At 40.1% G+C, this 15,481-nt stretch overlaps 1 protein-coding gene across 1 annotated transcript; it reads right to left on the reverse strand.

Annotated features, from left to right (window-relative positions):
- Nucleotides 1–1,071: 1,071 nt before the first annotated feature.
- dhx34 (DEAH (Asp-Glu-Ala-His) box polypeptide 34) lies at nucleotides 1,072–15,426 on the reverse strand. The gene is made up of 16 exons (XM_008426463.2): nucleotides 14,305–15,426; nucleotides 12,879–13,190; nucleotides 11,459–11,713; nucleotides 11,280–11,382; nucleotides 9,646–9,863; nucleotides 9,400–9,574; nucleotides 7,842–8,035; nucleotides 7,654–7,755; nucleotides 7,308–7,571; nucleotides 5,996–6,169; nucleotides 5,783–5,888; nucleotides 4,963–5,069; nucleotides 3,448–3,705; nucleotides 3,170–3,361; nucleotides 1,931–2,075; nucleotides 1,072–1,838 (listed from the first exon to the last, which is right to left on the reverse strand). Exons 1-16 carry the CDS (start codon nucleotides 14,995–14,997, stop codon nucleotides 1,696–1,698), a joined length of 3,441 nt encoding a protein of 1,146 aa, XP_008424685.1. The 5' UTR covers nucleotides 14,998–15,426; the 3' UTR covers nucleotides 1,072–1,695.
- Nucleotides 15,427–15,481: the final 55 nt, after the last annotated feature.

The raw sequence follows: 15,481 nt of genomic DNA on the forward strand, positions 1-15,481 counted from the left end.
CTCAAACAAATATCTGGGTCTCAGCCGGTCACTCCATCGTAAACGAATCGATAGTTTTGACGGACCGACCCCATTCCCAAACATCCGGGTCTCAGACGGTCACCCGGTCGTAAACAAACTGTTAGTTTGACGCACAAACACCGTCCCCACTAATCTGTGCACCACAAACCACACCGTCGAGCCCCCTGACGGTGCAGATTTAACCGAACCAGTAAAGCCATTGCACCCAGTTTGCTCCTTCTGGTTCAGAAGAGTTCAACTCTGACAGTCATGCAATCACAATGCAGGTCCCATCCTTACATCTTAATAAATGTGCCTTTTGATTTGAGTAATCAATAACTTTTGATTTCAAAGTAACTCTGTATTAAGTACTTTTCCTTTACTTTTGGGGGTCATTGATTTCTGCCAATATTTTCACATGTACGTATTTATTAGTTTCAAAGTAATTATTGAGATATGACCTGTTTATTTATTGAGATATTTATTCTGATTCTTTATTTTTTGAGACAGGTTTTTATCTTCTGTGCTGTCTTACTTCTGACTTTGTGCCAATGTGCTGCTTTGAGGTGTTACATATCGTGGGTTTGTATCATTATTAAACCCTCACTCTATATTTTAAATCTGAGTTTTCTTTTCTTACATTCATCATTATTTGACAAAAACACCCAAAGTTCAAACATTTCACTGAAGTGCCAAGATTTATGCTCAATCCAGTACAATAATAGCATATTTATTCTTCTCTCAGCAGAAGCTTTCTTTTGCATCTTTGCAGCTCGATGGAGATATGGAGAGAAATTTGGTCCAATAATTTTGTAAGCAAAGAACATCTTTCAAAAAATTAAATATGAAAAAAATGTAAAAAAATTAAAACTTTGAAAAACTTCTCAATCAAAAAATATGTTCTGATGTAATTTACATTGTATATGCAATAGATGAACCTAGATTTATGTGGTTTGATTTTTTTCAGATATAATTTTTTCAAAAATATTTTTCAAATTGTAGTTTTTCAAATTATTTTTCAGATTTCTATTTTTAAAATTATTTTCCCTGATTTTTTTTTATTTTATATTTTCTGTTTATTTTTCTTGAATGTATTTGTTCAAATAGTTGTTTAAGATTTTATTTTTTTCCAAAGACATTTTTAGATTCTGAAAAATAGTAAATATAACAGTTGGTTCAACTGTTGCATACACATTGTAAATGACTCTCAATACTTATTTTTTGATTGGGAAATTTTCGAAGTTTCATTTTTGAAATACTTTTTTTTTTTTTTTAGTTTTGAAACACATTTTTTGCTTGCAATAATATTGGAACAAATTTCTCCCCGTAAAGAGAAAGTAAAACCTGACTGTAAAAGCAGATTAATGGGTTCAAAAGTCCAAAGGAGAAGAAACCCTTTTGCAAAATTACAAAATTTTTGCGCAAATATTTTAACACACTTGAAATAAGACAAAATATAGGAGCTGTTTTAAGGTCAATAAATCCTTAATACTGATAAAATGAACGAGTTCTACTAGCATGTTTGTTTCCATGTTATCAGTGAAAAAAAAATCATAATTTTTTACAATATTCAAGAATTATTGACTTAATTATATCGTGCTAAAAAGTTACATGTTTTGTCTTATTTCAAGTGAATTAAAATATTTACACCGGAAATTAGAGCACAAATAAAGGTTTGGTGTTTTTGCAGTCCAGTCACTTTGCTGAAAACATGTGCTGCCTTTTATGTTTGAGGATCTCCGTGGATGTGAGCTTCAGATCCTCATCACAGACGTCACAGTGATAGACCCTCGTCAGACTCGACTTTCCGGATGAGCCGGACTTTCCATCTCCTGATTCTAGAAACAGACCCATAATTAGTCTCATGCTGCTGTTATCTGCAGGTGCGTCAGGTAAAAGAAGCAGGAATCAGCTGAATGAATTTCCTGACCTTCTTCTGCCTCCTGCCGCTCTCCGGCGGGCCTGCAGGAAGCTTCGTGATGCATCCGCTCCAGCGGAGTCAGAGGCATGTAGAGGTCACAGTTCGGGCAGCTCCAGAAGCTCCGCAAACACTCGCTGTAGAGATCCTTCGAATCCTGGACGACGTTAAAGAAGGACATTTGTTTATTTTATAAAGTTCTTCCAGTACTTTATAGACTGATTTTGTTCCTCTGATCTGATGATCTCAGGAAGGTGCTGCTCCTTTAATCACTTTTTCCAAACGTGAAAAGTTGTCGTCTGTCTCAGGCGTTTCGAATGGATTACGCCTCCATTTGCAACTGATTTGGTGACAATTTATACCTCAACAAATTATTTACTCTAAGAAATAACCTCAACCAGCATGCTGACCGTCCCAAACAAAGATCAGAACCACAATTAATAGAAACAGTTAAATATAAATTCATATACATTATGAATTTCAAGGCAACACTTAGGTGTTTTCATTTAAATTTAAATGAAAAAAAATGGTAACACTTTATAACATAAGACTGACATAATACTGTCATAAACATGAAAACATGAATGAGTCTTCAGAAATGTTTACGACTGTCATGAAGTGTGATTCAGTAAATTTAATGCAAAGGTAAAACTTTTAATGGACTTTTAACGAAAGTTTTTAAGCAACTTTGCATTAAAAATATCGTTATTTACCAAATGACAATCGTAAACATTCATGAAGACTCCATCATGTTTATGTCAGTCAAATAAAATGTTACCAAATATTCTGCTAAATTCCCAAACCATCAAATTTTTAAATCTTAAACCTGTCTTAAAACAGGTTAAGTTTTAAGACAGATGTTAAATCAAGTTTCCTTGTTGGTTCTGAGCAGTAAACACCATCACTTCACACATTTTCCCTGATTCCATCATAAAGTTTTAATATTAATCATAAAAATTAAAAAGGTGATGGACATCTCACCTCTGGTTTCATGTTTATTTTTAAATAACAGTTAATCTGCTGGAGATTAACTCCAGCTTTTCCATTTTTTTTTAGCCCTTGAATGACTGGAAAAATGTTAAAAAGCAGCCAAAAAATAGAGAAAACCTTTGGAAGCGCTTTTGACAAGTCCACTTTAAAAAGGTTTGAAGAATCTGTGGCTGTTTGTAAATAAACTGTAGAGAAATAATTGATGCATTTCATTCATTTCTAACACCTCAGACCTTCATTTGGAGTGTTGGACGAACTCACAGCGAGACAGTTGTAGGTGAAGAAGCTGGTCACTCTCAGGCCTCCTTTAATTGGATCTGGTTTGGCTTCTGCTCCTGGAAACAGCAGGCTCAGATCTGGAAGCTCAGAGTAAACCGAGTCCGGGTCGGCCTGAGGTCCGACGTACAGGTTCTGGGTCTGGAGAGCCGTCAGTCGCTGAAAGCTGTAGCTGACCTGGACAGGAGGTGTAGTTACAGAAAACAGCATGAAGGTAAAAGAAAAGCAGAGGTTGTAATTCACTGAGATCTCAGTGTTTGTACCTCAGTGTAGAGCAGGAAGCGGACGAGGCCGTCGCTCAGCTTCTCCATGTCTCTGCGGGACACTCCCTGTCCGGAGGTGGCGCTTTGTCCAAGCTGAGCCTTCAGCAAACGCTCCCACTCAGACCTGAGACTGAGGGCCTTGGAGAGGACCCTTAGGGCCTCCTCGGGCTCCCGGACCTCCAGCTCCAGCCAGCCGTCCACCACCAGCCGCGTGCAGTCGGCATTTGTGTCCACAGAGTTGGCCACCAGCAGCAGAGCCTGGTTAGCAATACAGCAGATTTCACCAACTCTAATTAAGGTCATCAAGTTGTGAGCAACACAGAATCAACTTACAATTAATTGGTGATTAATGGTTTATTATATTAAAATTAACTAATAACGCCCGATTAGACCTTCTTTCAGTGTTGTAGTTTGGCCGCCATCCAGCAGAGGGCGCCACTGGTCACCCTGCAGCGGAGCCGTTGAGACAAAAACAAAAATGGCGACTGGACCATTCCAGAACGGTAAAGAGAAACGGTCCAAACAGAGTCCGGTTTGGGATGGAAAATGCATTTTATGCGGTTTTGTTTTGAAATATAAACACTCGACAAACTCATTAAGTGATCACCTTTAACAGCGCTTCATTTAGCAGGGCTGCATGGCGGAGTAGCGCCAACTTTATCATTTAAATATTACTGATGTGCTACGAAGGCGAGGCTGGGTTGGCAGGAAAGCGCAGAGCAGAATACATAGAAAAATACCACAGGCTACTTTTGAACATCTCTGTTCATTAGAAATTAAATATTTCACATATTTTATTCGTTTCATCTTTTAATTTTCTATTCGGCAACTTAAAAAATTCCTGTTTTGTAAAATGTTATAAATATGTCAAAGTTTAATAGTGTGAGAAAACCACAATTTGTCAGTATTTTATTCACCTGAAACAAAACGTTTAAGGTCAATGATGGTTTTCTTTGTAATGGAGCATATAATAAACATTTAACACGGTCTGCCCTCTTGATACAAGCATATGTGGAAACGTCCACTCTCCGTTTCCATAAAATGTTTTTTTATAAGTGAAATAATCTGCCAGTGGAACTAGCACGTTTTATTAACATTCAAGAATTATTTAATTAAAACAGGCTTCTAGATCTTGCTGAAAAATTGCTTGTTAATTTTGTCTTATTTTAATTATAGTAAGATGTTTACACTACAAACTATACAAAAAAAGAGTTTTATGTATATGGAGTGTTACTTTTCCAGCACTCAGTTTTGCATAAAAGCAAAGCAAGTTTAATTTAGTTTCATCTGGTAAATACAAATGCGTGCCGCATTTTTCAGGTTTCTATTTCCAAAGAATGTTAAAAATGTTTTCTTCTTCTTCCACTTTACAACAATGCGCTACTTTGAGTTGATTTGTCACATAAAACTCCTTGAAGTCTGAGAGTCACAAACTTCCAGAAACTTCTCAGATCTTAATTAATCAGGAAGCAGCACAGCGGTCTGATCTTCGGTCGTCCCGCCGCTGATACCGACCTGCAGGGCTGGAACCCGGACACAGTTGGACAAATATGGCTTGTTGGTCTCCAGCAGTGTGACGAAGGCCAACAGCTGATGTCTGCTGCTGTCCCTCCTGTCCGGTCCTGCAAACAGGAGACGAGGGCTTTCAATGAGAAGGAGAACTAGATAGTGTTGTAGTGGAAGACATCATTTACTGCGCCTCCCATGCACTTAAAAAATCCTAGAGATTAAAGAACAGATCAAATTTATTGATAACTTAAAGCTTCATATAGACTTGTAGAGTGTGTGTGAAGGTAGAAGAGTTTAAATCAGGGCTGTCCAAATTGGGGACCATATGTTACGGCAAAATTATTACAAACAAATTAAAATGTTTTTATAACATAAAATGTTTGATGCATCATCATTTTATGCGTGAGAACACATTTATTTAGTGACGTCTACTTTGGTACACCAAAATCTGCTTTTATTTTTTCTATTAATTGTGGCTAAATATACCAAACTTTGATCCAGAAAATGACAAAAATTCCTTATTTATATCTGAGACTCCTGCTCCCCCCCCAAAAAAATTACAAATCGGATGCCTTTCTTTTAGTAAGGCACATGGGCAAAATCCTTTTTAATTTTTGGGGATACAATGATTTATTGTTAAGTTTATTGTTGAGCAGGTAACATTTGGTTTTAAATTGTTTTAGAAATTATGTCTTTTTTGGCTCAGAAGTAATCCTGACTTGACCATTTTGTGACAGGAAGTTTGGACCCCTGTTGGTTTAAATCAAAGATTCAAATTTTTTTTAAACGACCTTTGACATCTTTGTGTTCTCGGGTTCTTGCTCACCTGTTTCTCTGGGTTCGTCCTCGGGAACATGCAGCACCTCCGGATCGCTGGCGAACACACTGGTCGGGTGCATCACCACGCCCTGCTTGTTCCTCGTGTGAAACACCTACCAACAGTCAAAAAATAAATAAATGCAAACTTCTTAAACCAAATTTCAGACTGATCTGGTCCGACTGTGAGGTTTCCGTTCGCCGGAGCAGCAGGAAACCGGACCTGATCCGAGTCTTTCCGGGTGGTGTTGTGCTCATCAGGCAGCGCCAGCTGAGGGTAGAGTCCTCGGCAGAGCAGCAGCTTGAGCAAAGCTTGGTGCCGCGAGGACAAGTCCTGACTGGCGCCGACGGCCTCCTGCAGTTCTGAGACGTTGTGGCGTAATTTAAACTTCACTTCCTATTTGAAGACAAACAGAAAAAGTTCTTAGATTCCCAGGAATGCCCAAATATTTCCATCTCTGATATCTTCAGGCTGTAGCTTTAAAAAGATGTTAAAGGTGACATATATTATGCTTCCTTGAACAGGTTATGGGCAAAATATGTTCAAAACTTTTTTTCACAAAATCATTCTTAGATAATGAGATTTTAATCTGGTCAGTTCTGCTTAATTTGAGCTGTTTCAGAACATCTTGTCACTTTAAATCCAAATTAGCTGCTGCTGGTCGCTGACACAATAACACATTTTGATGGACAATAAATTGTCCCAGAAGTTGTTGTCATAAACGATAATATTATTATTTTGAAACCATTTTCAAATAACATTAATGACATAATAATGCAACAACACATTCTCAAAGATCAGCAAACTTTACATTCTAATGAACATTTAATACTGGAGCTGGAAGACATTTTAAATATCCAAAATAAATAAACAAAACAAATAAAATAAATAATTCTCTGTAAACAAAAATGTCCTTCAGAAAAACGACTAGTTGAGACCAAAACACCAGACTGGAGATTTTTGTTATCGTTTAGTGGAGAGACAAAAAATAGAAAAATAATAAATCATGCAAATGGAAATTATTGAGTTCATTTTAATTTATTATGTGATTAATTGATTTATTGCCACCAGCTCAACGTTTACACTCACATGAAGAGAAACAGAGGTGGAAATATACAACCGTACATCTTTAAAAAGTATTAGTGGAGCCTCCTGCACATTCAACAAGAATGCAGGAAGCAGTTTCTGGGTGATACGTCAGCAACAAAACACTTGTCTTTTCCAGCAGCCATTGTACAGCACCTACAGTGGTAAAACCAGCTGACCAAACATAATGGAGCTCAGTTTGGGTTACTATATAACAGGGCAGTGCATGCTGATTTATGAAGTTACATTCAGGAGGCTTTTGAAATGGCTAATTTTCCAGACACAAAAAAACAAGAACTTTCTGTCAAAAAACAGCCGGGTGTTTTTTTAGAAGCAGTAGAGACACAAATGGAAGTACAAAAATGTGCAAAATGTGAGTCTTGCACAGCAGGTCCCCTGTAAGTTTGATGTTTTTGACTGTGGCTGCTGTTGAACAACAGATGCTCACCTGGATGTCCACCTCCTGTCCCTGTCCCTCCTTGGACTTCCTGCCTTTGCCTCTGTCTTCACAGTCCGACCCTGAGGAAAGCTCTCCGTCCTGGCCCTCCTCCAGCCGCAGGACTTTACGTTTGGTCCCCTCCTGCTGCTCATGGTCTCTTTTCAGCTGATGCAGCTTCTTCCTCTCGGTGAACCTCTCCCTGCGCTGCTCGCGGTCGCCACTAGATGGAGCCCTGTCCTCTGACTCCACGAGGCCGTGGCTTCTCAGCAAGTTCTGCAAACCACCAAAGGAGCTTTATCCATGAGGAAGTTAACTAAAATCATTAGGATGATGATGATGAGGAGGAGGAACGTGCCTTGAACTGTCTGCGCAGGTTGACCATCTCATACAGCCGCTGCTCCTCCAGGCCTCTCCTCCTGCACCACTTCCTGGAGCCGCCGCCTCGCTCTCCTTTCACCTGTTGAGGTCAAGCCTCAGTCAACCCAAACATTCAACCTGTTCATGTCAGGAAGCCACCAGCATGTGGCGTCTCCACGCACTGACCTCCACCCAGGCGTTGAAGGTGTTGAGCAGGGTGAAGGGGTCTCCCTGGTTGCTGTGCAGGGGCTGGCAGGACGTTTTGCAGTCCGGATTCTGCTGTGAGCTGCGCAGGAACGGCGACTGGACACTGAGGGCGGCTGCGATGGTCAGCACGGGCTCCACCAAATTAAACAGAGAACCTAGAACCAACATCTTCCCTGCAGGATGACAATTTAGTTTTTGTGCAAAGAAGAAAAAAAAACAAACAACCTTTCTTATATTCTCTCCTGGAACTAACTTATGCATTTTCTTCTCCAGAGGATTTATGTCTGATGGACAAAGATGTATTTTCTATCCGATTAACCATTTTAAATTTAGATGTTTTTACAACATCTTATGGGGACCAAAGTTGCAATATTTGTTGCATTTTCAGGTGTTGCAGTTCACTTTCACACTGCACTGACTCAAACAAACCAAAATATTTGAGAAACCTGTTCCCCTCCTCACATGAGGGGGCGCTGCATCAAGAACCACTGAAGGAAATAACATAAAAACCTCTGAAAAAGACACTGATCATAACTTCCTTCTTCACTAAATATAAACATAAGTGGAGTGGCGTCAGATTTTAGAGGTTGTAGGATTTCTGTTTCGTCTTTGGTGAAAAGACCAAAAGCCATTTCTGCCACTCGCACGTTTACTTTGATTGTATTTACCCAGAATGCCCTGCGCTACAGTCCACTTAATGGTTTTGGAGCGGTCTCCAGTCTGCATTGTGCACCAGAGTTCACTTCAATCGAACCAAGACCGAGGCTTTAAGGCGGACCAGAGTTTGTTTTTGTGCTTCTTTTCTCTTTTGCTCTCGATGATGCGGAGGCTTTTTTCCTCTGCTCCCTCCAGGCCCTTGTCTGCCCTGCTTGCTCTGTTTTTGTCCTGTCACCGCCTTCACTCGTGTCTTTGTTTTGCCCCTTTGTTTTGTCTGAATGTTGCCACCTGCCCTACTGTGTCCATTCCTCTTTTTTGTTTTAGAAACAAACAAAAATAACCCAGAAAAGGATTATTTTAGATTATTAGTAATATCAGAAATTGTGGAGTACGCACTATTTAGATCAATATTATACAGCCCAGAAATGGAATCAGAATTAGAATAACTACGAACTTTCCTTTGGTTTGTTACTTTGTTTGTATTTCCTTTTAATTCATGTAAAGCACTTTGAATTGCCTTGTTGATGAAAATGTGCTATATAAATAAAATTACCTTTACCTTTGTGGTCCGAATCGGTTTTCCCTACTCTGGACATGTTTTTTTTTTTCAGTTACTGTCCTTTTTATTTGAGTTTATATACTTCAATTAACAATTATTTGGTTGCTAAATTAGTTGTAAATTTCAATAAAGGGTTCATCATAATCAATCCGATTAATCATTGCAGCCATAGATTTGAGCACAACCAAGGAAAAATGAGGATGTTTGAAGAATAAAGTCTGATAAACGTGCAAAACTAAAACCACGAAGGTTTTTCTTTCTGAAGCTAAAAACTCAAATGCAAACATTAAAAACTGAACAGTCTTGTGAGGACAATCTTACCTATAACAACATCAACAGGCAGCTGAGCCAGAAGTTTACCAATGGATGTTAGTTCACCATGACTGTCTAGCGCCCCCTGCTGCTTCAGGTATGTAACTGCAGTCTGGATACTGGCCGTTGGAGGAGGATCAATGAAGACAAAAGAAAGCGGATCTCCCAGATCCATACTTTTCATCTGCAGGGACACCGATGCGTTACTGAAACTAACTCTAACGTGAATCGTCACGTGTATCAGGATGCTCCCACCTGCAGGACCAAGGAGTCCAGAGCCACTCTGTGGATTTCAGGGACGGGATACGGAGCGAAGGCGTTGTAGTCCGACTCTGAGTAGAGGCGGTAGCAAACACCAGGACCCGTGCGACCGGCTCGACCTTTCCTCTGCTCGGAGCTGGCTCGGCTGATCCAGAACTCCTGCAGGCGCTGCATCTTAGCCTTCGGGTCGAAGCTCATCTCCTTCACCTTTCCTAAAAACAAAAACCCAAAAACCTGAAAAGGCACAGTTCAGACGGTATGGCTATGTTCACACAGCATGCAAAAGCGACCCAAATCCGCTTTTTTTTGCCCACATGCGACCTACATCTGACATTTGGGTGTCTCAAAGGCCAGAATTATGTTAATAACGTGTAAATAATTGCACAGTCAGTGATGAAAATGTGAGGTTTAGGCATAATTTAATATGGGAATACTTTGAAGGTTTAACTGAGTGGAGACTTAAATGACTGTATGAGAGGAGCAGGAAATCACAAGATATTTGAGCTTCTACCTGCTTCTTTTTGTCAATTGTGTAAAACTGAATGTCTACTTGGCTTATTTTTTCTATTGTCTGTTCAAAATAAGCAAATACAATATTATAATATTATGACTACAGATTTTTCTTTGAAATTGCAGAAAAAAGGTCCACAAAAGTCATCGATATTAACTGTGATTCCTCAATTTATTTTTAAGTTTTTTTGGTCTTGCTGGAAACTGCAAATGAAAGCAGCAAATGAAAGCGCTGCTTTCATTTGCTGCTTTCATTATTACTTCTGTAAACAGTTCGCTGCCGTCTGACGTTAACGTTCTTCTGCGCATGCGGCTCGTTTTGGGCACGGAAACCGTTCACACAAAAGTCGGACATGAAGAACGAAAAAAAAATAATTATTTCAGCAAAAAAAAAAATCAGAACTGAACATTAATGTGTCCAGTTATACTCTGAACTGGGAAATTCCAACTTGTAAGGCCGACTCCCTGTCTCAATATGGCCGCTCACAGTAGTGAGCGATTGTGAAAACATTTATTTTATAAAACACATACAAACGTGCGTCTAAATTCAACATTACATGTGGCGCCTGCAACTCTGAACTGAACAAATTAAAAGTGGTGTTCACTTGTGGAATGTAACGCTTAAAATTATATGTATAAGAGCTTTGGCAAAACAGTATTTGTGAGCGTCGCCATGTTGGGACTGACGGGCTACGTGTGGCAAAATGAAATAATTTTACCACGTATTTCCCTCCCTCCAACCCCTTCCTGTGATGTTACTTTAAAATATAACGACAAAAAATATTCTCAAAAGTAAAATATAATAAATTTCGGGCCTGACGTCAACTCATAGCTCTCATTTCCGAGGTAACTGGAACGTCAGTGCGGCTAAAATTATTGACCTTAACTTTCGCAAGATGATGAGTATTCGTGAATTTTCCAGACAGGTCTCCCGAGGCTAAATCACACCGGAAGTACCGACATACCGCATCGAGTAAGAACGGAAGTTGCCTGACGTAATAGTGAAAAGGCCTAAGGGCCTATTAGCCCTAGCTAATGTTGTTAGCTGTAGCTAATACAGCCCTGCCGTGTGAACGTAGCTTTTGACGTGAAAACTGAGAGGAGGGACAGTTAAATACCTGAATCCACAACAAACCGGGCCCCATCTATTGTAACTGAGGTTTCAGCGATGTTGGTGGAGATGATGCATTTTCTTACACCAGGAGGAGCGACGTCAAACACCTGAGGAACGTCATCAGTTCAGAGTTGGACATCAGAAATGATCTCCTTTATTTAAACATGTTCCGTTGGCGCCCACCTTGTCCTGCTGAGCGAGAGAGAGGGTGCTGTGCAGCGGCAGGACTATCCAGCGCCGGGTGTGTGTGGCGTAAACCTGACAGGCCTCCTGGATGTTGGAGATCTCCGCCACGCCGCTGAGGAAGAGGAGCAGGTCCCCACGCTCCTCTGGAGGGTAGCGCTGATCGATGCCCTGCAGGATGCGCAGGTACGGCCTGGGATCCAGCTTCTCTGAGCGAGAGGGCTGCTCCTCAGGGGGGATGGGCTGGTAGATGACCTGGGTGCAGGAAACAGAGCATCACTTCTCTCTGTAACGCGTTACTCCAACCCGACACCTTGTTTCAGTAACGAGCAGAGTTGGGCTGTAACTAGTTACATTTACTTCAGTATTTTTCACTATGCAGTTTTTTTTTTTTACTTGAGTCATTTTATTATGAAGTATCGCCAGAGGTGGGTTAGGGTTTTTTTTTAAGTTGAAAACAGTCAACTTTCAAACTCAGAAATGTCCAAGTTTTTTCTAAACATTTATGAGATCAATCTCAAAATATGAGCGTTTTTGTTTTAGCAAATTTCTGACTTTTCAAGCTCATACATTTTCCTCCTTTCTCCTGAGATTAATATGAGATTAACCTAGAAAATGTTACTTTTCCAAGCCCCCAATTTTTTTTCTACCAACAAGCACCCTATAAAACTATTGTACTTCACTGAATGAAGAACAAGCTTGTTTTAACCAAAAATTCACCAGACTCAGACACACACCTGCAGTTTCTGTTAGTTTCAAAAGTTTTATATTGAAAGAAACAAATGTGGAAAATTTTCTCTTGTTCAATTTTGTTATATAAAATATTTTCATTTGGTCTTTAAAATACCAACATTTCTACTTCACTTCATGTTTTGGTCCAGGTTGTGATGCAAATTTGAAATATTAAATGATTTATGTTTTAATCAATTACTTAGTACTTGAGTAAACTTTTTACCAAACACATTTTTCAATTTTACTTGAGTAATTTTTGGATGGCTACTTTTTACTTTTGCAGTTTGATGTAACGGGGACAGAGCGCGATTGCCCCCTAGTGGAGGACGAAGTCACTACCACTCGATCCCAGAACAGGCTTACTAGCTGTTCTTGAATAAAACAGAAAATAACATTTTAAAAAATCTTTTCAACTGTTTTCTTACTGTATTAGCATCGTTTTTAAATTTATGTTAACTAATATGGATTGATATTTTTTGCAACCCCTTTTACAGTAAATTGTAAATCCTTTTTTTTTACGGTTATATCTTGTATGAAATCTGCTTATAACAACTGCATAGAATCTTTTTATACTGCATTGGAGGCATAAAAATAGTCTCCCAATCTATAAAACTATCCAGCTTCAAAAATACCAAATTTGAGGAAATATTTGGAACATCCCTGCGCGTCCTGACTGTCTGCTCCTTACCTGAATGGGAAACAGCCGGCCTGGTACCTGCAGCACCGGGGCGCTGCGGAAGTATTCAGAGAAGAGCTTGATGTTGATGGTGGCTGACATGAGGATGAGACGGAGGTCCGGCCGATCAGCAAGCAGGGAGCGCAGGACGCCGAGGAGGAAGTCGCAGTGGAGATGTCTCTCGTGGACCTCGTCCACAATGACCACCTGGTACTGATCCAGCATTTTGTCCTGCTGGATCTGACGCAGCAGGAGCCCCTCGGTCAGGAAGAGCAGCTTGGTGGCAGATGTCCGAGAAGTCTCGAAGCGGATTTGATACCCAACCTGGAAATGTAGGAATACATTAGGTGATGCTTCCTTGAACAGATTAGGATAGATCTATATGCTACACAAAGCATGTTCATTACATTTTTGCACAAAATAATTCTTAGGGTTATGAGATTTTAGTCTGATAAGTTCTGCCTATTTCGAGATCCTTTCAGAATGAGCTGTTTTAGGCGTCTTGTCACTTTAAATCCAAATGAGTTGTAGCTGGCCAACTCAACATTTACACTTTCAAATGAAAATGGCTGCGAAAAGATGCACAATTATGCAACCGTACATCTTTGAAAAGCAAAAGTGGAGCCTCCTGCATAACCAACAATAATACAGCAAGAAGTTTCTGGATGGTGAGTCAACTAGGCAGTGCCCATGGGTTGTGACTCAACAATCAGGAGATTTTTGAAACTTTTCATTTTTCATACACCAAAAAACATGAACATATTGCCAAAAAATGTCTGGACTATTTTTGAACCAGTAGAGACCCAAATGGAAGTGCAAAAATGTTCAAAAGGCGAATTTTGCAAAAATAGTTCCCCTTTAAAGTCAGCAATATCAATCCAACATGTGTTTGGATTCTTTAACTAGTTTATGAAAGAACAACAAGATTGAAATAAATAGCAGTTATGAATATTGGTTTGATGCTGATATGTTAAAAAAAGACTATCAGCCGATACTGATGTTAGTTTCAATATTTTGTATATCCCTGGTTATATTCCAAACTGTTTCAATGCAATACAAACTACATCATAAATGGGAGAGTAAATATAATTTAGGGTTATAAGCCTGGCGGGCCACCAGGCTAAATACTATTTATTTATTTTAGGTTTTGTTATGTTTGCCTTTAATACTTTCTAGTTAGTGTTTAGGTACTGCTAACAATTACTTCCAATAACACATAATTACCTCATTATATTTTCAAGTTTCCTGTCAACTTTAATAATTTTAACTCAAAAACGCGGTGGGCAGACAACTGCCTAGCACCCCTACCACCGGGCTTACCAAGTTTTCAGGGGGGAAACCGGAATGCGTGTCTCGTTTATTAATCTAGTACACGTTAAGAATCTTTTATCTCCCTTACGTCCAGGCGTTTTTAAATGTATATTCTGTATGGACCAACCTTGGATCCGAACTGATTGAGGCTCTCAAAGCTGACTCTCTTTGCGAGGGAAATGCAGGCGATCCGGCGGGGCTGGGTGCAGGCGATGTGGCTGAAGCCAGCCGAGAGCAGATACTGGGGCACCTGGGTGGATTTCCCGCAGCCCGTGTCCCCGGCCACCACAATCACCGGGTGAAGCCGCACCAGCTCCACGATCCGATCTCGGTACTGAAAGATAGGCAGGTTCTTCTGCTCCCGGCGGAGCTTGGCCAGTTTTCCAAAGCTCTGTTTCTGACTGAAGTCCAGGAAGTGCAGCAGAGCCAGGCGGCAGTCCGAGACCTCCTGCGGACCTGGTCCCGACGATCTCTGCCTGCTCCTGGGATCGGACTTCCCCAGTCGCTTCTCGATATCCCCGGTGCACACGGAGACATTAATCCGGTACCGAGCGTCGTACTCTTTAGGAAGCCCCAAATCCACTTTTTCAGAACCAGACCTTTTCTTTTCTTTGACATCATCTCTTATTCCAGAACCAGACATTTCCCGCTTTGCTTTGAATCTCTGGAAACGGTCAAAGAAAGCCCAGAACTCTTTATGTTCGGTGGAGCCAGCCTGGATGTAGTCCTGTTCACGGAAAAATATCTCATCCATCTGAGCTCGGTTCTGCGGGCTGCCCCAGTCCCAGCTCCGGGCGTCTCTACTCCTGTCCCGATCCATGTTTACTGGAAGTTTTCAGCATCCAACTACAGCAGACCAACTGTAGATTGATTATGATGAGCATCAGGTCTGAAAACACAAACACCTTCTGAAGCCATCACATTGAACGGCAGGCTAACGAGCTTTCCAAGGAAATAATTTCGAAATATTTAACTTTTATTTACTCCAAATAAATCAAAGTCGAGTCCGTAACACTGCCTAACACTTCTACATGTGAACATGCCAAATTTTTTTTAATAATAGATTATGTGAAAAAAATTACTAGGTAATAAAAAACGAAAGCGTACAAGTTACACCGCTACCAAAAGGGAACAAAAATACGGTAGGACATCTTCCGGTCCGTTCCCTAAAACAATCCGTCGCACTTCGGAACAAATATACCAACCACCGGAAAAAAATTTTTGTATGTGTGTTTTTGATCCAAACTCTAAGGAAAAAAAATCTCGAAATTTATTAATTTTGACTTTAATCTCAAAATTCTACC

Source organism: Poecilia reticulata, linkage group LG13 (assembly GCF_000633615.1).
Source record: "Poecilia reticulata strain Guanapo linkage group LG13, Guppy_female_1.0+MT, whole genome shotgun sequence".
Classification (NCBI taxonomy): Eukaryota; Metazoa; Chordata; class Actinopteri; order Cyprinodontiformes; family Poeciliidae; genus Poecilia; species Poecilia reticulata.